We start from the raw sequence: 24,043 nt of genomic DNA on the forward strand, positions 1-24,043 counted from the left end.
AGGGACTCGCGGGAGAGGGAAGTGCTCTCTTCATGGGGCTGCCTTTCATGTGGGCCGCTGATAATGTCTTATTTTAAAAACCCCTTGCTGTTCAAAAGCATCCAGGTCCTGGTGACTGTGGGATTTGCATAGCCTGATGCAGAAATGGCTTTGTGGACCCAATGCCCGAAGCCGACGCTTTTCGGCACTGGGGGTAACTGCATCTCTGGGGCTCTGCGGTCCGCCTGCTCCAGAATAAACCAGAATAACACTGGCCATGGTCCCATCCATGGCCTGGTGCTGGCTGGCTACTCAGCCTCCTCCTTCTGCCGTCGGCAGTGGCTTTTTGCAGCACCTCTGCTATCCTGGTGGGGAACGTATACTGTATTAGTGCTTCACAAGCCTTCCCAGCTGTTTTAGCAACTGAAAGCAAGGTGGAAACACATCCTTCCCCTCCACGCTGAGGCTTTCTCTTTGTTACAGCCACTTAGAAAAACTAACAGCACTAAAAGAAGGTCTTACAAAAATAATTCCAATTGATTACCACTAAAGAATGTGAAATATTTTCATTTGCTTTTCTTACAAAGTTGACTTTGTTGCATTTGTTCACAGGGAGTATTTTTCCTTCTCTGCGTAAAGGCCCCTGCAAAAATCCTGGGAGGATTTGTGGAGTGTGATATTTCTCAGTCAGACTTAGGAGAACCTACTGTAGCCCAAAAGGAATTCTAAGATACCTGTTGATAAAAATATGTAGAATAAGGTTTCTAAATCTGTATATGAAGTATGCGTATGTGTGTATAATTTTGTAATATATATTAAAAAAAATAATAACTGAAGAGGATATATATTTCCTGCAAAGACAAGTATTGCATTAATGAATAAACTCTGGCACCAAGTCCTGTTGTTGACTGTGCTGTGTTCCCTTGAAATGCAGGCTCGGCCCACTCCTGGGTGACAGCGAACCAGGCTTGTAACTTTTAAATCTGCAGTTTGAGAAGAAGAATACGAGGATGAGATGAGGACCTCGTGCAGATGGATCCCCTCCGAGGGCGAGACCCTGCTTGCTCCCCTCCCTGTCACAGAGAAGTTTCCCAGTAGCCAGCTTCGGCGCTTGTGGCTGTTTGCAAAGCTTTTCTCCATCCATGCTGTTACGCTCCGGGTTTTGGAACTGGTTTTTCTCCCCCCCTCTCCCCTTGTATTCAATGTTGTTTGCTTTTCTACTTCCTTCCAGGCATTTTTAAATAACTCTCAGGGTCTCCAGCAGCTTGGGTAAAGCGTTAAGCGGCCAGCCTCATGACTCCTGGTGCTCATCTCAACACCCGGGGCTCTGCTGACCCTGCCAGGAGGGCAAGCCTGGCGGAGCGGGAGCAGGGAAGGTGGAACACCTCCCCATACCCGGCTGCATCCAAAAAGTACATCAGTAATAGTTGCTTTCAGTTGCTGAACGAGCAAGCTAGTGACATGCCTTGGCTCCATAATTATGAGACCCTTAGCAAAAAATCAGTATTCTTCTTTACCTGACTCCAAGGCATGAAAGCAAACACACCTACTGTTGCCATAAATACAGTCGCAATGGTAGCTAGAAACTAAATAAAGCGACGTCCTGTTCCCGGCACTTTGGATTTTGTTTCCGTTACAGCTCTTGCTAATTCCTGATTGTTAGCAAGGGACTCCAACACTGGCCACTGAGCGTCATCCTTCAGAAATATTTAGCTGGAAAATCAGCTCTGATAGTATTAAGATTTTCTTACTTTAAAAGCAGATGATAAAAATCTTCATACCCAATAAGGTGTTGCTGTAAATCATCAAAACTGAAGTGCACTCATGCAAACACACCGCAGCCTCTCCAGTGCCTGCATTTGGCATTAGCAAGAGTCAACCCAGTTCCACATTGCCCAAATTCCCCAAAATTTCACATGCAAAAAGTGTCTACCCCGTCCCACGAGCCTGCTCACTGTGCTGGGGCTGCCAGGCCCTGCTCCTCGCCTGGGGGAGCGGGCGGTTTACTGCACACCACTGACCTGACGCGATGTCCTTGAGGATGTCCCCAGAGGAAGCCTAGTTCCTCCTATTCTTCTCCAGCTGCTGCTGGCACAGGTGTCCCTCCCCTAGCCCCATTGTCCCTTGTCCCAGCCTTGGGGTTTGCACAAACAGCCGTGGCTGATGTCAAGCAGACAGTACATGTTTCCTTCTTTGGCCTTGGAGAAACATTTTTTAACCAGTTCCTTCAGCAAGCTGATTTTTTTTTTTTTTATTTAATTTTTTTTTTTTTTTAAGTGCGGTATGCCACTCAGCAGGATTTCTGGTCTCCAGAAGATAATTTGGTTCTGATTATTATCTGAAACAGGGGCTTATAGATATGTTCAGTTGTGGGGGTTGAGAAACGAAACCCCTTTTAACTTAGGAACCGGGACTTTGATTGATTTTCAAATGGGAACATCAGCCCAACTGAGAAGAAAATTTAAAAAGCATGGCGTATTTACTAAAAACCAATAGAAGCACGATGTGGTTTTAAGTTACCAAAAACTACTCCCTTGCCAAAACTGTGGGTAAAAATATCAGTATAAGCTTTGCAGATGAAGATCTCACTAAAAAGTGTTGTGTGTGGGGGGGGGGTGTTCCTGTCCGTGAAATTGTAACCAGTCCGTAAACAGCTCTGGCAGGAACATACAAACTTTTATTGGAGAAAAAAAAAAAGGTCACTGGAAAAAGTTATTAGCTATATTCTTGCAAATCAAAGGAAAGGATCTGACACCGCAGTCTTGAAAAAGAAGTTCTCTTCCCTGGGACAGGACCCCTGACTTCTACCTCATTAGACCTCATACACAACCTAATGAAGGGTATCACCAGCAATTCATTAATTACTCTGCTGGAATGACCTCTTAGATATGCACCTAGAAATTATTTTTAAGTATTTTTGGTTATGTCCATAACCCCAGCTTGGAAATGTCCAGAGGAGCTATAGTTAGAAATGGCCATTTTTTGTCCATGGACCTTGGTTGGACAAAAAATGCTCATTTGGGTTGCTGAAATAAATTGTCAGTTGAGCACTCAGCTTGTCTGACCATTTCAGCTGGAAAGAGAAGACACTAGCAGTGCTTGTATAAAAGCAAAGACATGTACTGGTTTAGCAGAAAGGAAATGCTTTTGTGTTGAGCTCTCTTATTTTGTACAAGTCAAAAGAAAATTCCCCCCATTTCTTCCAGTAGGAAATTCTGAGTAAAACCAATTTGAGATGGCATCAAAGTATTTTTCTCCTCCCAACACAGTTTTTTCGGTGTGGCAGCTGACCCAAAAGGCTCTGGTTTCAGAGTATTAGATGTGACACCCTACATCTTAGTCTTAGCCCAGAGAGGAGTGACAACCTTACATCACCCAAATGATGCTTCTCTTTTTTTTTTAGTGAAGCCAGTGCCATCCAGTAGCTTGCCAAATTGTAGGGTACAGGAGAGGTTGGTGAAGGGTCTCCAGCTCCTACACCCTTCTCCTTTGCATCAAAGGTCTTTGCAGCCTTTGGATGTGCCCAGACCCAAACCCCAGTCCCAGTCCCTGCTGCTGGCCAGAGGACATCCCAGCGACCAGGGCTCTTCCAAGAACACTGTACATAAACAGGTCTGGGGAAGGACAACAGAAGTCTGTAGTCTTCAGTACTGGGATTTTTGGAAACTTATATTTAGGGTATGCGAACAAGGGGGCTTCTTGTTTCAGTTCCCTGGTTGGATTGCTGTCACTCACTACCACGTTACTGAGCTAACTCAGCACACAAAACCCAGATAAATCAACAAATAGGAAGATTACTGGAATGAACAGTGAATTCATGGTTATGACAGTGCCTGCTAAGCAGGAAAAGATAAGACAGACTTGCAGGTCAAGGGGTTAAAGTCTAAATTAGCTGCTGCAAGAGGGTAGCTCCAGGAGAAGATCCTGGGGATGCAGAAGGGTGAGCGGACTGTCAGCAAGGGCACCGGGATTAGCTTTCTTTAAACTCATTAGCTTTTTGCTCATTTGCTATCCCCTCCCCTCGCACTACCATGTATTCTGATGACTGTGCAAATAAACTGCCCCACGTTACTTGACATGTGTACAACATGTGTCATCAAATCGTTCTACCCGCTTGTCTTCATCCAAGGGTCTCCAAAGAGCAAGCAGAAAGCGCAAGGAGGACCATGTCTGGAGAGCCTCTGCCGCAGTCCTCCCATCTTCGGGACAGTCCATTAATCTTCACCCTCTATAACACTGTCACCATCCTGACCTTCCTGCAGACTCTGCTCTGCGGGCAGGAATCCGCTTGAAAAGGACAGCTTTACAGTAAAATAAAAAAAGATGGGTCCAAACCAGGACGCGCCCAGAGGCGCTCAGATGTGCAAAATGCTGGTTTGCATATGTGCACAGCCAGGTTACGTGCGTGGCTGCGGCACCCAACAGCGAGCACACCCGCTGCAGCGCTGGGGCAGAAAAGAAGTCACTGTGTTGCTTGGCATCGCCTGGTCTGAAAAAGGATAACCAAAGCAAATCCTGCACCAGTAAATATTTAATTTCAATACTGAAAAATATTTAAATTTCAATCACGCTGCTAAAATGCTCTTGGATCCTAAAACACTGTTGCAGAGAAGTTGCTTCAAGCCCTTTTAGGGGCTTTTGCAATGTTAGTGTTTGTTTAAACATTACAGCGTGCTATATTAATGCCTTTGCCCTTTCTCTAATGGCTTTCTGCAGAGCCACCAACATCAGCCAAGGCCAAGTGATTCTCTGCACTACACTGGATCAGGGTCAAGTGATTAGCAAGTTATTAACGTGGAGCATCACAGCATCAACCCTCACCCGCATGATGCTGGGGCAGCATCTGGCTAGTGCTTCCCCCGACATGGAGGGTTTGCTCTGGACAGCATCAGGGACCGGCCAAGCTTGGCTCTCTCCTGGCAGCCTGGACCTTCCCACGACCTAGCTCCTATTTCAGGGCTTGTCCATCTATTTAAAGCGCACGAAGAAGGGGAAAAATGCACTGGAAATGTAGCATGCGCATGAGACACCATGCCAAATACTCAGTTTCTTTTAGAGGCCGATAGCAAGGGATCCCACGGCTTTTTATTTTTGTTGGGTTTTTTTTTCCCCCTTTTTAGCAATACATGCTTGAAAACTATCAGGCCCTATTAGGGATTAGAAAAATCTTCGGCTGGGTGAGTGAGCAGATCAAGCCCTTGAAAACAACAACAAAAAAGCAGGAACCCGGCTAGTTTCTCCTGCAGAAAAGCATCACCAGCTGAAGCTCAGTGAGCCCTTTCGCAGCCAAAGCTTTAGGATGGGAGCGAAGAGCCCGCTGCGCCGGGGGGGAAGGGGAAGACAACGAGGCGACCGCCCGGGCTGCCACCAACAATCGGTGAGCCAGACCACGCTACAGGAAGCCGTAGCCTCCGGTGATAAATAGGAGACCCGGGAACACAGGATGCACGTAGGGCGAGCTCGGCGGGACGAGGGGATGTGAGCCGGAGGCTGACGAGTCCCTCCATCCTCCCCTCCGTCCGTCCAGCCGGCGGGATGGCCATCGCCCGGCTGCTGCTGCTGCTGCTCTTGCTGGCTCGGGGGTCCGGTGGGGAGGACGCCGAGGTGGTCTGCGCCAGCTCCGCCTGCTACACCCTGCACCGGGCCGAGCTGGGCTGGAGCGCTGCCCAGGAACGCTGCCGGCACAACGGCGGCAACCTGGCTCCGGTACGCAGCCCCGACGAGGCCCAGCGGCTGCGGGAGCTGATGGCGGCGGCCGGCTGGCCGGGCCCGGCCTGGATCGGGCTGTCTCTGTCACGGGGCCAGTGCATCCAGCCGCAGGAACCTCTGAGGGGCTTCACCTGGGCGGCCGGCGGGGAGCCCGGTAACTACTCGGCCTGGCTGTCCGAGCCCGCCGTCACCTGCGTCACCTCCCGCTGCGTCAGCTTGCGGCCGGCTGGGCCCTCCGGCACCGCCGGCTGGGCTGACCGTCCCTGCCGGGCCCTGCTGACCGCCTTCCTCTGCAAGTTCAGCTTTCGGGGGATGTGCGGACCCCTGCCGCTGGCCGGGCCCGGCCGGGTCAGCTACACCACCCCCTTCGGGGTGCGCAGCTCCCGGCTGGCGGCTGCCCCCTTCGGCACGCTGGCGGAGGCCGACTGCGAGGGGGGCGGGGGCCAGGCCTTCGCCGTCTGCAAGGGGCCGCTGGAGGGGGGCGGCTTCGCCTGGCACCCCCCGGGACCCCTCTGCCCTACCGCCTGCGCCCACCGCAACGGGGGCTGCCAGCATCGCTGCCTGGAGGCACCGGGGGAGACCCCGCGCTGCGCCTGCCATCCCGGCTACGTCCTAGCGCCTGACATGGCCTCCTGCCTGCCCGAGGACGCCTGCCACCCCAACCCCTGCCAGGGGACCTGCCGGACCCTGCCCAGCGGCTTCGAGTGCGGCTGTGAGGCCGGCTACGCCCTGGCGCCCGACGGCCGCCGCTGCCTGGACGTGGATGAGTGCCGGGACAGGCCCTGCCAGCACGAGTGCCACAACACGGCCGGCAGCTTCTTCTGCCTCTGCCGGCCCGGCTACCAGCTGACGGGGCCGGGTGGCCGCCACTGCCTCGACGAGGATGAGTGTGCCTCGCCCGGCGTCTGCCCCCAGCTCTGCCTCAACGTCCCCGGCTCCTTCCACTGTGCCTGCCGGCCCGGCTACCAGCGCCAGCCCGGCAGTGGCAATGCCTGCCTGGACGTGGACGAGTGCCTGCGGGACCCCTGCCCCGGGCCCTGCCGCAACCTGCCCGGCAGCTTCGAGTGCCTCTGCCCGCCCGGCTTCCTCCCGGAGGAGGATGGACACGGCTGCCGCGCCGCACCCACCGCTGGAGAGCAGCCCGCGGGGACCCCCAACAGCACCCTGCGGACCACGGGCATCTCGCGGACCACGGGCGCCCTGCGGACCACGGGCATCCTCCAGACCACGGGTGCCCCATGGACCACGGGCATCCCCCAGACCCTGGGCATCCCCGTCAGGGTGACGCCGCCGGCCCCCACAGCAGTAGGGTCAGCACCCGGCCCCGAGCACAGCACCGACGGCCCCAGGCTGCTCCTCTACTACATCCTGGGCAGCCTGGTAGCCATTCTGCTGCTGCTGGCCTTTGCCCTGGCCCTGCTGGCCTGCAGGAGGAGGGCGGCCAAGCGGGAGAAGCAGCCGGCCAAAAGCGCGGCGGACAACTACTGCTGGGTGCCTGAGCAGCCGGAGAGCCGCGGGGCAGGCGGCGAGCGCAGGTAACGGCACCCGGGGCAGCGAGGGGGAAGGCAGAGCCTTGAGCAGCAGAGAACGTTTTTGCAAATTAAAAAGAAAAATAAAAGGGAGGGGGGGTGTGATGCTGTCTGTTCAACATGGTTTTGCGTGTCCAAGAGCCTGTCCTGGAGTTCCTCGCAAAGCGGGAGCTCATCCCCCTCACCCCCGCAAAGGCAGGTCTCGGTGCTGGGTGGGACGGCAGCCCAAATCCGTCCTGCGGTTTATAAACCAGCCACCGCTCCTCGGAGGAAAGGGTTAACAGGGACAGTGCTGCAAGGTTGGGAAGGGATGGGGTTGAAGTCACCTGCTGGGGCTGCTCCTCAGCTCTGCAGAACCTCACTGTGCTTAAAAATAGCAAATTATAAGTATTGATTCGTCTTCCTACAGGAAAACAATTTCCATTCTCATTTGGCCTCCCCTACCTGTATTTGAAATGCCAACCTGCAAAAGCAGCAGCTTCCCTGCCCTGTCCCCGCAGCCCCCCCAATTCTCTGCCATCCCCAAAGCAATGCTAGTCCACCCCCTCGCCTGCCTGGCAGCAGCCAGCCTGCATTCAACCCTTGGTTTTGCCTTGTTCTCATTGAAATGGGTTTGAAAATACTTGTGTGTTTCACCAGGTCAAGAATTGGTCTCTGCAGCCACAAGCAGGGCTTTTTTTTCAATGTTGGTTTGGTTTGGTTTTGGGGTTTTTTTTAAGGAAAAAGTCACATCAGAGGTAACTGAATAAACCTTTTTAAAACTACAGCAGCAGAGAGCTTTTTCAGGGGAGCAGACACCGTAAGGTTAGTGGAGCTATATCATCCCTGCAGCTCCCCAGACCTGTGCAGGAGCCTGCACGATTGCCCTGGGTTTGGAGCAGTGAGACAGCGATGCTTCCCCCGAGGCATCGAGCCCCGGAAGGGCGAGACCTTGACCCAGGAGGTGCACAGCATGGGGAAATCTGTGCGATCCAGCCTTGTAGGCAAGGGGCCAAGGCAGAGAATATATGGTAAAAAGGTATGAAAAACTATGTTTAGAAAAGCCACCTACCCATTTCTGGTGTATTCAGTTTAAAACCACTTGCAAAATACAGAAAACAATGCTCTCCTTCAAATGCAGCTGCATGAGAGACCAGACCTTTCCTGTTGGATCATACTTTTGGGGCAGGACCCCTTCCCAACTGCTGGGGGTCCAGGCTGAGTGCATTTTCCATTCCTCCCCCTGTAAAGAATACACTGGATGTTATATATTTGCTAATTATTATGTATAAAACTTTTAACCCTGCTTCAAAGCAAATGCTTTCTCAGGGCAAATTGTTACCCAGTCTTCCCCAGGTACCTAACTTCAGAGAGCTGCTTATACTCGGCTACTCCTGACAATGAAGCCTCTCTGAGCTGTTTCAGCGGGAATCCTCCCCCAAAAACTGAGGGGCACAGCGGCCATTCCTGCTTCCCATCAAGCAGTGCCAGCTTCATTATTTATCCATGCTCTCCAAGGTAAAAAGGTGCTAGAAAAGAACAGGCATGTGATTTGAACGGCACATAAGTTTCCTGAAGTTTCTGCTGGTTTTATTGTATACTTGAGGCTTAATTGCTACAGAAATGGGAACTGAACACAAAGGAGTTTGCTGTAGGCAGCGACCTGCATCCTGTTCTTCCATGCGTGGAGGAAAACCCTTTCCTGCTGTTTTTTTTGTCTTCATTTCTCCATTGTAAAATTAAAAAAAAAACCAACAAAACCAAACAAAACAACACAGGCCGATGTAGCTGATAAAAGTGTTTTTACTGTTCCGTCCCTGCTTCCTTTTCTCCGCACAGTGGCTGGGAGAAGCAGTGAATGCAGCAGCGGCATTCTTGGAAGTCCTGCAGAAAATTCATACCCTGTCTGTGTTATGACAAGCCAGCAAAGCACTCTGAATATATGAATAAATTAAGCAAACGAATAATCCTACTGAAATCAGTGGGACAACCTACATACATAAAATTATGCCTGCGCTGTCGGGCTATGCTGACTCGGGGTCTGTATGGGGAAAAGCCACTCACAGCGACGTGCCTTGCATTGCAGGGACTACTTGGTTTGCTTTATCAGAAGCAGAGGCATTTTCCACACATTGATGTCTCAGGAGTGGTTCTGCCTTATTCTTCAGTTAAGGTATCAATTAATCATTGTATATAATGCTTATTCCACTATGAAAAAGGGAAAAGGAAGCATAAGTGTGGGCTCAGAGCTGGTACAAATCTGAGAGGTGTTATTTATTCCAGAAATTCCTCAGTAAAACCTATAATCCTGATGTCTGTTATGACTTTTGTGTATTCCAGTATGCGTACGATATTACCAATGGAGTGTGGTAGTGGGTCCAGCCTGGGGAAGACACTAATTTGTGTCTAGGTTTAGTTTGGGTTCTCTCTGGTCGAATATTTCCTGATGTAGCATCTTTCACACTGGTGCAATTACACCTGGATAATCTCATGTCTCCCTTTCTTCCTGCCACGAACCCAGCAGGAACATTTTGATCTGCATCCTTGTTAGGGAGTTATTTAGGGCCCGGTGAATCCCATGGGCTAAAGCAAACAGGGATGGGACCAGATAGTTCGGTACCCCGTCTTACAGTCAGAGGAGACGGGATGTTCATTCTGGCCCAAGGGGGTTTTACCGCGGTGCCCAGGGCAGCTACCTCTGCTCCCCGTTCCCGCCTTATCAATGAGGTGCCATTATAAGCAAGACCTATAACTGTCCTGCTGTCACCATGGCAGGACGGGCTAGCTGACATGTCTGAAATGCTTTGTACATATCAACTGGTTTGTAATGAAGTAAGTGTTATATTTTTATGGTCCAAAATTAAGACACGCCTCATCCTTTGCGGAAATGGCACGTCAGGACTGGATTTTACTTTGTCATATGCATGGCAATGGCACAGCACCACAGCCTTGCAGTTACCTTTGACTAAAAGAATAAGGTTATCCCACACGTTGAATAACACTGTATGTTGCTTTTCTGATGAAACACCAATAAAATCTAAACAGAATGCGTCTTCAGTGGTTTTTAAGAAACATATACAATATCAAAACCTATTGATTTGGTACATGTAATCCTTGTGTTACCTACAGTGGTGGACGGTGGTAACAAATGCTCTATCGGTGCTCATCCTGCGTGTAGTGAAGTCAGTGGGGTCTCAGCCTTTCGTAGGCACTGCTGCCTGAGCGAGGGCCATTCACTCCATATCTACCAAGGCCATGGGGTAGGGGCACTGGGATGATCTCGGTTGGATCCTAAGCCCATGAGCAAAGTCCTAAGCCCACGAGCAAGGCCCTAAGCCTGCAAGCAATCCCGCTGATTTCAGCGTTGCTCTGTGTGAGGGCAGAGATCTGCTTTTCTGGCTCTGGGCAGCAACCAGGCACAGAAGTCACTCGATGAATTCAAACTGTGGGATTGCTGGTGGCTAGAGCTGCCTCCACGACATGCACCACCAAAGAAAGGCCATCCTTAAGCGGTCACAAAGATGGGGGAAAAAACCTCAAGGACACAAAACCCCACTCGTATCACCCATGTCTGCAATGGCATTCATGTGGTGTTTTATCAGTCATTAACATTTGCCTTAAATAGTGTTTCAAAACAAGAAAACAACAAAAAAAAGGACACTACACCTCATGATGGATGTTTGGTGCCTCCACACATCAAACTACAAAGAGCATTCCCAGAGTTGTTCTGCCTGCCCTGGAAAGCACCCATGGGCATAAGGCACCGGCCATGCAACATTTGCCGGCAGCGTCTGTGCAGGGAGCAGGGGGGTCCCCATGGAACGCAAGGAGCTGCCAAGGGTGGGACGACGGTTCTGTTTTAGCAGGAACATTGCTCCTAGCCAGAGTGTGGTGAGAGACAGCCAGCCTGCTGTTACCCCTAATCCTATTTATTTTGCCCTGCTGAGGTTGGGGCACGTTGGACGGAGTTCCCCCTGCAAGAGCCTCAAGGCTAACCTGATAAACCAAAGCGAAGGAGCGCAACATAGTAATTCAGCCACCCCCAGGGATATAATTTTTCCCCATTTCTGGGAAAGGTGCAGCAAGTAAACGGCGTCCACCAGAAGAATTCAGAGAAAAGGTACTGACTAATGTTAAAATATAATCTACAAAATACCACGCTCCTTCCTTCAAATCCCACAAAGACTCAGCCACTGGAAAAACAAATGCTTTAAATGTCTGCTCATTTCCTCTTTTTATTATTTTTATCTTTTAAATATTTCTTGGCATTTGGTTCTCCTGAGCCCTTTCAAGGCCGCTAAGCGAAGTTCACGCCTTGCCGAGCAGATCAGAGCAGTGGCGGTGACAACGTGGAAAAGCCAGCCTGCGGCAGAGGGAAGATCCTTTAGCTTTCCTAAGGGAAAACCCAGGTCCCTCAAGCTGCTGGGCAAGTGCATGTCTCGGAGATGTTGCAAGGCTCAACAGGAAGCTCATGGAGAAGGATAAGAGTCTAATGCCCCTAAATAAGCAAAATTTCCAATATTTTCCCTGCTGGGGTCCTGACAAGGTCCATCCCCTGTGAGTTGAGCTACATGTGAGCCATCATGTACAGAAAATGCCAATTAATTCAGCTGCACTGGCTTGGGGCAGGGGCAGAGGGGTGGGACAGGGTGTAAAGGCAGGGCGCCAGGTGAAGGTGATGGTAGGAGGAGAAGTCACACACTTGCCATGCCAGATATCGCAAACACCCAGCCTCGGGACGCTTAAGCCCTGTGGGAAACGGCACCGGCTGGTTTCCCTGGTTGTAGTCCAAGAATTCACATAAAACTATGAGCCAGAGGAAAAAAAGTACCAGGCATGCTTGCAGGACCTAGCTCAGCCCTACCACTACCCTCAAGTGTATTTTCTGTATCCGGACTGAAACTTGTGGCTGTAACAGACCATGGAGATAGGAGGGCACCTGTGGAGAAAACTTATTTTCCCAGTTTTAACAAGAAAGAAGACTCACTCACCACCTGGCGTGACCTCCCTAGCCCTGCCTTCTCCAAAGCCATTGCAAACAAAGCTCCCTCCAGACAAAACGCCCTAAGTAGTGCTCTTAATTAATATACAGCCAATTAAGCATCCTCCCTGAGGCTGTGCAGCAACCCCCCACTTGCAGGTCCCTACCTTGCCTGGGTGCTTGGCCGGGCATTAAGTCTTATTTTTTGATGTATTTATTTGTCTGGCGCTGTCATTACTTGCTGTCGTACGCAGCCGGTGGACACCACGAAACCCCAAGCAGATTGCCCAAATCAGGGAGAAGGGAGCCCCGTGCAGTTTTAATGATCCCAAGTGGGATTACACGCAGATCGTGTGTAGATGGGAAAGCACCTATATGCTACTTAATGGTCTGCTTTTAATTTTTTTTAAATCTCGACATAACAATTTAAGATTATATTGTTATTTATATTATATTATATTTGTTATATTTATTATATTAACTATATCAACTATGTTATATTATAATATATTATATTACATTATATTACCTTATATTAAATTGTGTATAATTGTCAGCATTCTGACATTAGGAACCTCATTTCCAAAATCCAACAAACAAGCCAAGAAAATCCGTGACACACCCCCCGCCGCATAACCACAGGTCAAAAGAAATATTCAAAATACCCTCTATCAGCATTCCTCTGGCTGAAGGATGACAATGACATTTCAGATGAGTCAGACTCAAGTAAAGTGAAAGGTCTCCCTCCTGTTATCGCAGCGGCCAGCCGGTAATGTCTTGCAATAACTTTGCATTGCAGAGGAGCATGATTAATCAGCTTTTATAAAGGAAAAGCAGCATGTCAGCAGGAAGGGCATTTCTGTATCTGTGAGTCAGCCCGTCAGGGCCACATCAGCCAACGCCTGTCATGCCTTGAGGCAACCGAGGGAAAAGATCATTGGAATAAAAAAGAGTTATTAAAACATGATTAATCTCGTTTCTCCTGCCCTGATTATCTTTCCCTTCCACTGGCAAGATCAACCCTGCAAACTGTTGTCGGCAGGGCAAGGACATCAGCGCAATAATCTGAGAAATCATTGTTTGGGGAGTACTATATTTTTTCCTGGAAATTGTCAAAATATTTCTCATTATGCAGCCTTGAAAAGGAAATTTTAATCTGTTTTTATAATTACTTAAAAAAAAAAAAGAACAGAAATCTATTGGCTTTTTTTTTTCTTTTCCACCCATTACATTCTGTCTTCTTTCTTTTTCCGTTGTTTGTCCTGACCTTTCCCCCCTTATTTTGCTGTTTTGCTTCTGAAAACAGAAAAAGAGAAAAAGACCACCAGAAGCTAAAAAAATGAAATGAAAACTAGGGAAACAACAGGTTTTACTAAAGCAAGGAAAGGCTGGCGTTACCAAGCCCTCCGGGAAACTTCTGGCAATTATCCTATTTACACATCTTGTGGTGATGAAGAGCAACTGAGCTCTTCTTGGGTGAATTATTTTATCCAGGAAGTGACTGGCACCATTGCAAGCTCACCCATACACACTAATTTCTCCCTCCTTCTCAGAGGTCAGAGGAATGGCAGATCATGTGTCACGAGGAGGAGACGATGGCTTTGGGTTGAGATTAGGGAACCCCGGCCTGAGCCCAGCCCTTGCCGTGGGCTTCATTAGCGGAGAAAACGAACCTGCCCTGCGCTGTACCCCAGCCGGCCTTTCTGCTCGGGGAACATCCTGGCCAATGAAATTAAAACCCAGACATTGATTTCCCGTGTAGGTGATCGAGCTGAAATTTTCAAGGGGGAGAAATGATAGCTTTGAATGCTCTGTAGGCCAAGATCTGAGCTGCCCATTGCTCCTCCTGCAGTCCGAGCAGAAAATGGCATTTCCTTGATATTCCCCTTACCAGAGAGGCAATGGAAGGTGTGGAAGAGGCTGAAGACAGGCAGGGGGAAAGGGGTCTGATAAAGAGCATGAGCTCCTCTGCTCCCATTTCCATCAGGCTAGCTTTGCAGCTACCAAACAGCACAGCTTTTTTAGTGATTTTTTTTTTAAACTGTTATTAAGGATTATCATTCCTCTTTTCTCCATCTTTCCTTTTCTCCACAGCCCACAGCCTCGCGTGAGCTACACAAACCACACGGGGCTGGAAGAGGACAAGAAAAACCATAAGAGTTTAATAAAGTAACCTCCTTGCAATGAGTGAAGCAAGGAAGTATGGATTTGCTTCTCCCCAGGGGATCCCAAGGGCTAATTGCAGTGACTGAATCTTACGGTAAAACCACTGCTCTCAAAATTGAAAAAAAAAAGGGTCAAATACCCTTTCCTTTGAGTGGCGAAGCTTTGGCTGTTTGCTTTTCATTCTTATTTTGCTCTTGGCTATGTTCTGACAGCAGAGGCGGCTCCTGCAAAGATAAAACCACGGAAAGGGTACAGCTGTTCAGAAAACAGCAGCAGAGGCACCCGCGAGGAAGGGGAGCCGGCACCCCGGGGGTGAGTCGCCCCCGGCCAGGAAGGGGGACCAGGGATGGGACCCCTCTCCTGGGGCTCAGCCCCAGCTCTCGGGCAGCGTAGGAGCCAGGAATCTGTCTCGAAGCATGGCGCAGCGCGCTGCCGGCCTCTCCACACCGATTTTCTCTAATTTCAAGAGCAAGGCCATGCCAGCCCTGTTTATACGCACAACTGGGGGCTGATTTGCAAAGCCCGGGAGAAATCCCATGTTTTTTCTGGTGTCCCATCTTACCTCAAATCCTCTGGGACTGCTTTGCTGGGCTGTAAATTGCGAGGCACACAGAGATGGGCGTTCGTTGCTGTTAACACCGCGTCCTTCAAGCACAGGGAAGGGCTCTCCCAAGTCCCTCACTGCTACAGCAAAAATCAGTAAATCTCTGGGGACATCTCAGAATTTCTTTCCTCTTTGAAAAACCCATTTTTTTTCTTTGAAGTCTGACTTTGTCCTGGAAGGGCTGGCAGCCTGACCCCTGCCTTCGCTCTAGCACATCTTTAATGCGCAACTAATCACGGGGAGGTGCCGCCGCTACAGGTCTGCGGTCCAGAGTGGCCGGGGCAGCGTGCGTGCCCACTGCGGCCTCCCAGCCACATGCCACCTACTGCCAGCAGTAGACATCACCCCTGCGCTGTGCCACCATTTCTTGGGGACCCTGCCTCACCCCTGGAGAAGGGCAAGGGTCGGGAAGAGGCCAAGGGGCGGGCAGGCACGGCCACCCGCCCTATAGCCTCTGATCCTGATCCCCCTGATCCTGGCTGCCTTGAGGGTGCAAAGGTATCTGGTGGTCCTGCGTGGTCCGCTGCAGAGCGGTGGCCTCCCTCGGAGGAGGCAGAAAGGATTGATGTGAAATTGGGACACTGAAGCTCGGAGGGGCAGTGTTCCCTCCTGAGGTGCCGTTCAGCGAGCGGCTGGCCCTCCAGCCCTTGGCGCGAGGAGAAAACTTCTTCTTTTTCCCGGCCCCGCTCAGCCCCTAAGCCCGCGTCCCCAGGCTGCCGCGGGTGCCCCCCACCACCCCGGTACCGCTCTCCCCCCCCCTCCCCGGGCCCGGGCGGGCCCGGTTCCCGGCTCGGCGGGGAGGAGCCGGCAGAAGCCGGGGCGGAGGTGGGGGGGGGGTGACGACACACGGGACACGACGGCCGGGCGGCGGAGGCGGGGGAACACCGGCTGGACGGCTGCCCCCCGAGAGAAGCCCCCGCCCCGCGGCCGGGATTTACCCGCCGGCGGGGCCGCCCCTGCCGCAATCACTCCGTAACGGCGGCGGCGGCGGCGGCCCGTCCCCGGAGACGCTTCCTTCCTGCGGCGGGCGGCGGGGAGGGCCGGAGAGCCTATAAATCCGGCGGGCGGGCGGGCAGACGGTATGCCAGAGATTTGCGGCGCCGGCCGGCCCCTCCGCCGCCCGCCATGCGGCGGCTCCCGCTGCCGCTGCCGCTGCTGCTGGCCGGGCTGGGGCTGGGGCTCGGGGGGGAGCCGGAGCGGGAGCCGGAGCCGGCCGCCCCCTCGGGAGCGCAGTGCCTGGAGCACGACTGCTTCGGCATCTTCTGGGCGCCGCGGTCCTTCGCGGAGGCCAGCGCGGCGTGCGAGCGGGGCGGCGGGCACCTGATGACCGTCCGCTCCACGGTGGCGGAGGACGCCATCGCCCTGCTGCTGCAGAACCGCGGCGGGCGGCTGTGGCTGGGGCTGCGCCTGCCCCTCTCCTGCACCGACCCGGCGCAGCGCCTCCGCGGCTTCCAGTGGGTGACGGGCGACCGCCGCACCGACTACTCCAACTGGGCGCCGTCGGGGCGGCGGTGCGGGGAGCTCTGCGTGACCGTGTCGCGGGAGCTGCGCTGGGAGGAGCGGCGCTGCGAAGCGCCGGCCGACGGCTTCCTCTGCGAGTACAACTACGCGGGCAGCTGCCCTCGCCTGCCGGCCGCCGAGGGGCTGCCCGTCACCTACGCCACCCCCTTCGGAGCCCGCGGCGGGGACTTTCTGGCTCTGCCGCCCCGCAGCTCCGCCGTCATCCCGGCCCTGGGGCTGGAGCTGCGCTGCGACGAGGACGGGGAAGGCGGGGGGCTGCGCTGGGGCCGCGCCGCGCCGGGAGCTTGGCCCTGCCGCCTGGCTAACGGGGGCTGCGAGGGGGCTTGCGGCGAGGAGGGCGGCCGGCCGGCCTGCTCCTGCCCCGACGGCAAGGTGCTGGCCCCCGACGGCCGCGGCTGCGGCTCGCCCTGCGCCCGCGCGCTCTGCCAGCATCACTGCGTCGTCACCGGTACCACCTTCGTCTGCATGTGCGATTCGGGCTACCGGCTGGCCGCCGACGGCAGCAGCTGCGAGGACGACGACGACTGCGCCGTGGTGCCGAGGCTGTGCGAACAGGTCTGCGTCAACACCGAGGGCGGCTTCGAGTGCCACTGCCACCAAGGCTACGAGATGCTGCAAGGGCGCTGCCGGCCCGTCTCCCGCTGCTACGAGGCGCCCTGCGAGCAGCGGTGCGAGGACGTGCCCGGCGGGTACCGCTGCAGCTGCTACCCCGGCTACGCCGTCAACCCGCAGGCGCCCACCCGCTGCCAGCTCTACTGCAACCGCAGCCAGTGCCCGGCCGAGTGCGACCCGCACACCCTGTCCTGCGAGTGCCCCGACGGCTTCTTGCTGGACAGCGGTGCTGACGGCAGGTGGGTCTGCGTGGACATCGATGAGTGCGACATGAACTACTGCCAACACAACTGCACCAACCACCCCGGCGGCTACGAGTGCCACTGCCACGCCGGCTACCGGCTCCTCGACAAGAACCACTGCGTGAAAATCCTGGAGGAGGATGGGGAGGGAGCCTACTCGGGGGATTTTGGGCCCTCTACCCAGGTGCCCATCCCCAGCCAGACCCCACCGAAGGCAGAGCACCTCCACCCCGGCGTGCTGGTGGGCATCGCCGTGGGTGCCCTCTCCGCGGCCCTCAGCCTGCTGGCCCTGGGGTACCACCTGGCGAAGAAGCGCTGCAGGACCCCCGCCACCATGGATTACAAGTGCGGCGGCCCCCACGAGAAGGAGATGGGACTTCAGCCCGTCGCCTCGGGGTGTGCTGCCTCCGGCCAGAAACTGTAGGGAGACCGGGCAGGATGGAGAGACGGAGGTGGACGGAGCTGGGTAACATTTACTCCCCCCTCCCCTGCCTTGCCCCCACAATTTTTTAATGATGAAGAAAATTCGGGAAAAGCTGTGATCACCCCCCTTCCAAAAATACTCAGTGCTTTCCAACCGGCTCTTGCAATACTCACGCCAGAGAGCGAGGAAAGTGGGAGACATGGAGTGCTGCTCCCTTTCGGCTCCCTTCGCAGGCAGTGGCGGGCGTTCGGCTTTCCTTTTCCCGAGCCAGCGGTCGGGGGGGGGGGGCTTCAAGGAAAAGCCGTGTGTGTGTTACAGGAGGGATGTCTCCATCTGGCACTGACTGTTTAAATCCTCATCAGCCACAGGACAGGAGCACACCTGCCGCAGCTGGCCGAGTCGTCGCAGACTGTGGAAGGTCGCCTGGCCCCAAAAAGTCCCCCTCCTGTCGTCTGGGAAGTGTGTCGCTGGGCTGGAGATGATGGTTTTCCCGGGGTGGCAACGAGCTGGGATGCTCCTGCCTTTGTCTGGGTTCAGTTCAGGGGTTTTTTAAGCTGACGGGTGGTGGAAGAAGGAGCAAAGATCTCACGGTCAGCACTTTGCCTCACTCCTCTGCCCCCCTCTGCCTCAGCGGCAGAAATCTCAGTTTTTGTTCCTCCCTCCCACCCCATCTTTTGCCTCTCACCTCTGGCAGCTGAGCACTTTTCACCTAAAATCACTAGCAACAGTGGGGACCCCGCTGAAGCATCACCATGTGTGGGCTAAAATGCCTAATTTCTATTCCCTTGTACCATTTCAGGGCTTTTTCGGGGGCGCAGAGGTTAAATGGGGATACCGAGAAGGCCAGGGTAATTTTGTCCATGGTCGGAAAGGTCGTTTGCAGCGCCGGGGAGCCTTGTGTTCCTCACACAATTTCTTCTGCAATTTTCTGCCATTGTTGGGTTAAAATCTTTGGGTCTTTTTTTTTTTTTCTCAAACCCGCCTAACCGACCTCTCCTGTCCATAGGGTTTTTTCCTGTTTTCCTTTAATCTTGTCCAGGACTGAGTCTAATCCATGTTGAAGCTTGCGGCAAAACTTTCCCGGGGGGGGGGGGGGGGCACGATCCAGCCCGCAGCTTACTTTCCAGCCACGGATTGGGGGGAAATCTGGAAAAGTATTTTATGTGTTTTTCCAGCTCCATCCCTCGGCAGGGAGACAAGGGGCAGCTCTGCAAAAACAGCATGCTGCCGGGCAGAGCTGGCGGGGCCAGGGGGTCCTGCTCCGGCAGCCATGGTGGGATGAAGCCGGCGGCTGTTGGTGCGGGCACGGGGCGAGCGGCGGAGCGGGTGCTGACAGCTTTATGCCCATGAAATATCAGCCTGCAGCAGCGCTTGGCTTTCCCGTGGGAAGTTTTGCAAGCCTGGGGTCAGAACTTGGGAGGGCTGGATGCTGCAGAGGGGCTGCAGAACTCGGGGGCTTGTGTCCCCCCACATCCCCCCCCTTATGTGCTAAGTGAGCTTGCTGTCACGCGGCACTTCCCCCCTCCCCGCCCCGATACGATAGAGCTACGTTGCAGCCTCCAAGGAAAATAAAAAGATATGCGTTGTATGAACCGTAGCTTTCCTAATGTAAATGGTTCAACCCACTGTTTTATACACCCGGCACATTTGTAAATACTTATTTATTTATTGGAAATATACCCTACGCAATGCACAATCACATGGTGATTTTGTGTGTAGACCAATAAAGCTTTTACAGTCTGGTTTATAGAAAGCTGCTAATGAAATATTCTTTCTCCCCTTCCCTAAAAGGACAGTTTTTCCTCACTGAGCACCGGCCCGTCTCGCAGCCAGAGCTCCAGAAGTCACAAACCCCGCTGGAGCAAAAAAAACCCCAAGGAGCTGTGGGCTCTTAGCAGAGCATCAGGCTGAAAACATTGCCCTGCCGGTTATTTCACCAGTGTGATTAAAATAGAAGGAATGAGCCATAAATAATGGAGAACAAGAATAACATTAAAAGGACAAAGTTAAAACCAAATAAGCTGGAAATGGCTAATTTAATGCTACCTCAGTGCGGCCAAGGAGGTGTAGCCCCAGTGCTGTTCCTCAGCTGAAGTTGCTGTGGGTATGTGTTTCAAGTACCATTTAGAGGTGATGTTTTCCTGTGGCAAGGAGAGTGGGATTCGGTTCTCCTGGGTTTTCTTGTGGAAAATATGATTTTGGTCCTGTGTAGGCTAAAATCCCTCTGCCTGGGAATTTCGGGGGGTGGGGTGGGGAGTTTATTGGCGGGACCTATGTTTTTTTTCCTTTTCCCATTAGCTGAAGGGAGGTCCGGGACTCCCTGGCACCTGCCGAGTGAGTTTGCGTAGTCTCGAGCTCTGATCTCAGTCGTTCAGAACCCCCTTTGGTTTTTACGTAAAAGGAACCCAAAGGGGGTCACGTTGATTCTATGCTCTCAACGCGTTGTAGAGCTGATGCAGAAGTCCAGTCTGGTCCTAACCCCTCACTCCGCTATAGGCGTAGCGGGGCTGATGGGTTTTAGGACTTTTCTCCGTCTTTCAGAGCACATCTTGGGAGGGAATGGGAGAGGTCGTGTTTTATTATTCCGGAGGGGTACCTGCCCTGCGGCTAGTCGCTGTTCACTAATGCATTTTGAAATCCTCACCGTCCCTGATCCCAGCGGAGGCTCCTCGCTGCCGAAGATAACGGCAATAATTACTCAGTCGATGTAATTAACTGTATCACAGGCCAGTCTTATGGCTTTTTATTTTGTTGAACTGCACAGCACAAGCGAGGACCGGCAGCCCAGGGCATGGTGGTTTGTCCCCTCTCCGGCCAGGGTCCCCTTTGCCCGTGCCTGGTAGAGACGCCCGTCCGGGGGCACCCTAGAAGGCAGTGGTCTTCGTGAGGAGGGGTCCGGACTTGCAGCAGGGCTCAGGGTGCACGGGCTCCTGCTGGCAGGGCAGGGGTGGACACATGCAGCCCTTGCCCTTGTCGTCCCCCCGGGGAGCGGTGCAGTAGTCGAGGGGCTCTTCCTCCTCCTCCTCCTCCTCAGCAGCCCCCTCCCCGGCGTGGCAGCAGCACAGGCTGGCGTCGAGGCAGCGGCGCAGCACGCCGTGGAAGGAGTGCCGGAAATTTTCGGAGAGGAAGCCGTAGAGGATGGGGTTGGCGCAGCTGTTGGAGTAGCTGAGGATGAGGGAGGCGTTGTTGACGGTGGCATCCAGGCGGCCGGGCAGCAGGAGGTTGACCAGCTGCACCACGTAGAAGGGCATCCAGCAGACCACGAACATGGCGACCACCATCAGCACCAGACGTGTCAACTTGCCCTCGGAGCGCCGGCGCTGCTGCCAGCCCACCCGCTGTGCCACCGCCCGCATCTTGCCCACGATCAGCAGGTAGCACAGCCCCATGGCCAACACCGGCAGCAAGAAGCCCAGCAAGGTGGTGTAGACCACAAAAGCGGCCGACCAGGCCGGGCTCGGCCACAGGAGGTTGCAGGCCACCGCTTGGCCATCGCGGGTGGTTGCCGTGCCGGCGAAGATGGGGATGGGCGAAGCCACCAGCAAGGAGAGGAGCCACACCCCCCCGTTGACCATCTTGGCCACCCGAGGACGGCGGTAGGTGGCTGCCCGCAGCGGGTGCACCACCGCGATGTAGCGGTCCAGGCTGAGGACGGTCAAGCAGAAGACGCTGGTGAACATGTTGAGCCCGTCGACGCCCAGCACGGTGCGGCACAGGGCCCGGCCGAAGGGCCAGTGGTGCAGGGCGGCCGACGTGGCCACGAAGGGGATGCTGAGCATGAAGAGTTCGTCGGCGATGGCCAGGTTGAGCAGGTAGATGTTGGTGGCCGTCTTCATCTTGGCGTAGCGCAGGATGACGAAGATCACCAGGGAGTTGCCCAGCAGCCCCAGCAGGCACACCAGGGCGTAGATGCACTGGATCACCACCATGCCCGCGATCTCGCCCGCCTTGCCGCCCCACTCCGCCTGCCCCTGCTGCCGGCCGGCCTCCCCCGCAGCCGCGCTGGTGTTGGGGGGCACCTCGGAGGCGGCCCAGCTGGATACTGTCCAGAGGGGCACGCTGGCCACCTGGGCCCCTGCCGGGAGCTGCTCAGCGTCGGCGCTCATGCTGGGAGGTGGTCCATGGACGGGACACCGCCGGGGACAGGGGCCAGCCTGCGGGCGGGGCGCGGGCAGAGAGAGAAGGGGGTGAGAGCTGCGGCGTGCAGCAGACACAAAGCACGCTCCCCTGCCCTTCCCCTTGGATCACGGCCATGCGTCGGGTAGCTCCGGCCGTGGGCCCCCTGCTCCCTGCACCCACCCCCCTCCCTGCCCGGGCACCTTCACGTCACTCCTCAGGGCAGCAGCATCGCTCTCCAGGCAGGAGCATCCCGGCCTTTTGGGGTCTCGGGGGCCGTAGGCGCGGGGCGCGCGTTAACCGTGCGCGGGGCCACGGCGGCAAACCCACGGGGTGGCCTGGGAATCAATGTCGCCATGCGCCTTAACGAACCTCCACGAATCTCAGTGGTTTCATTAACCCCTGCCGGGAAAGCTAACGGAAGGAGAAACCGAGCTGGAGCTATTTTACCTCTCAATCCTCCAGGGACTGAAAGAGCATCCCACCTCCCTCCCGGGGGGCGGCGGCAGGCGCGGGGAGCCGCGCCGGTGGGATCCGCAGGCTGTTGGCAATGCAAAGTCCCGCTTGACCCGGACCAGATGACCAGAAGGATCCGGACCTTTTAAAGTGAAAGACAGACCGCGCTCGCCGGACGGGAATCCAGGCTGTTCGCCCTCACCCCCATCACCTATGCCACCAAAACCAGCTTCCCCGTTAAAAATAAATCCAAGTTTCTGGTTTCCGCTCTCCGCTTTCCGCTTGAAAATCAAGCAGCAGACGTACCCTTCCCCTCCTCCCTCAGCTGTGCGGCGTTCCGCTGGCTGGCACCGCGGCGAGGGGACGCACCGTCCTCCGGAGCCCTCCGGCCGGCCCGGCCCGTTCCCGGCGCTGCGGGCACTGCGGCGGGCGGGCGGGCGGGCGGGCTGCTGCAGTCCGGGCGCCGCGGAGGGGCGGGAGGGACGGGCCCCCCACCCCCTGCGCACCCCGCCTTCGCATCCCCCTCGCACCGGCGGGTCCCTCCGGGGACCGGCGGGGTGTCCCCGCCCGGGCAAGGCAGGAGATGGAGGCAGGTTGCCCTGGCGACTGCCGGCAGCCCGCCCCCCGGCCCCCCCCCGCGCTCGCTCCTGCATCCCTCCCGCGCATCCCCGCTTTCCCCCTGCCCAGCCCTTCCCCGCCAATCCCCCACCCCCCCAAAACCGGTGCGAGGCGGGGGGAGGCAGGCAGGGCCCCCCGGCTGGTCGGGCCCCCCCCGCCCCCCGCCTTCGTTGGTAGGAGGGGAGCGCCCCGCAGCACCGGGCCTCCAAAGCCTGGGGACGGGGAGGTGGCGGGGGTGAGGACCGGCCCGAGCCTGGCCCCGAAACCGGTTATGCACCAAAAATCCCACCCCGAATCGAAGCCTGCCCTGGATTTTTGGTGCAATGAGTGAAAAGGGGCAGAGATTGCATCTTTTGTTTGGTTGGTTTTGGGCTTTGGTTTTTTTTAAGCAACTGTCGTGTTTGGGGTTTGGGGTTTTTTTATGAGTGGGACCGAGGACATCTTTGTGCCAAAAAATCACCGGCAGCGGCTCAGCTCAGTGACAGCCCAGGTTTGGGGCAGGGAGGACCGCTTGTCATCGTCTGTGGGGCTGGGGACTTTCTGGTGGGGCAGCCCTAACCCCACCCTCCCCATCTGGGCCATCAAGTGGTGGAGCAGAGGTCCTTTTTCTCAGTTGTCCGCTTCTCGTGTTCCCAAGTCATGGCATTGTGTGGGTGCCTGTGGGTCACAGAGGTTTGGGGAAGTCAGAGTAGAGCCGTGAGCTGGCAGCGAGCTGGCTGAATGAGCTAATTTGTGTGAGGAGGAGGTTCTGACCGCAGGGACGGGAATATAGATAAACACATATATTATATTACTGAGAACAGGCTCGATGTGCATGGGAAAGCAGGTGCATTTTTCCTCTTGGTGCTTAAATATATGACCATAGTTAATTGTGCAGCTGGCAAAGATGTTTTGGCTATGACATCCCAGCTTAAACATTGTGGATGTGGAGAAGCACAGAAAGTGCTGGTATCCGGAGCCGCAGGGACCGTGGCACCAGGAGTGCAGCACCCCGTCTCCGCATGCCGCTCCCCTCCTTATCTCCATGGGGTGTTCTACCAGGGGGAAAATGACGCTCTGGGCCGCCACGATGACACAAAAGTTCCCAGCGTCAGAGGCTGCTGGGCT

General features: G+C 54.8%; 3 protein-coding genes and 1 long non-coding RNA gene across 4 annotated transcripts; 2 read left to right on the forward strand and 2 right to left on the reverse strand.

Moving 5' to 3' along the window:
* The first annotated feature begins 4,643 nt into the window (after positions 1-4,643).
* Positions 4,644-10,289, forward strand: CD93 (CD93 molecule). Its single transcript, XM_069787763.1, has 2 exons — positions 4,644-7,223; positions 7,985-10,289. Exons 1-2 carry the CDS (start codon positions 5,515-5,517, stop codon positions 8,229-8,231), a joined length of 1,956 nt encoding a protein of 651 aa, XP_069643864.1. The 5' UTR covers positions 4,644-5,514; the 3' UTR covers positions 8,232-10,289.
* A 6-nt stretch (positions 10,290-10,295) lies between these two features.
* Positions 10,296-15,223, reverse strand: LOC138686139 (uncharacterized). Its single transcript, XR_011325494.1, has 3 exons — positions 14,906-15,223; positions 14,483-14,567; positions 10,296-13,473 (listed from the first exon to the last, which is right to left on the reverse strand). It is a non-coding gene; the product is annotated as an uncharacterized lncRNA (long non-coding RNA).
* Positions 15,224-15,826: 603 nt separating this feature from the next.
* On the forward strand, positions 15,827-19,499 carry THBD (thrombomodulin). Its single transcript, XM_069787764.1, has one exon. The coding sequence runs from the start codon at positions 16,073-16,075 to the stop codon at positions 17,744-17,746; it is 1,674 nt and encodes a 557-aa protein (XP_069643865.1). The 5' UTR covers positions 15,827-16,072; the 3' UTR covers positions 17,747-19,499.
* Positions 19,389-22,905, reverse strand: SSTR4 (somatostatin receptor 4). The gene is made up of 2 exons (XM_069787765.1): positions 22,313-22,905; positions 19,389-21,900 (listed from the first exon to the last, which is right to left on the reverse strand). Exon 2 carries the CDS (start codon positions 21,850-21,852, stop codon positions 20,611-20,613), a length of 1,242 nt encoding a protein of 413 aa, XP_069643866.1. The 5' UTR covers positions 21,853-21,900; positions 22,313-22,905; the 3' UTR covers positions 19,389-20,610.
* Between the last annotated feature and the right edge of the window lie 1,138 nt (positions 22,906-24,043).

Source organism: Haliaeetus albicilla, chromosome 7 (genome assembly GCF_947461875.1).
Source record: "Haliaeetus albicilla chromosome 7, bHalAlb1.1, whole genome shotgun sequence".
In the NCBI taxonomy this organism is placed as follows: domain Eukaryota; kingdom Metazoa; phylum Chordata; class Aves; order Accipitriformes; family Accipitridae; genus Haliaeetus; species Haliaeetus albicilla.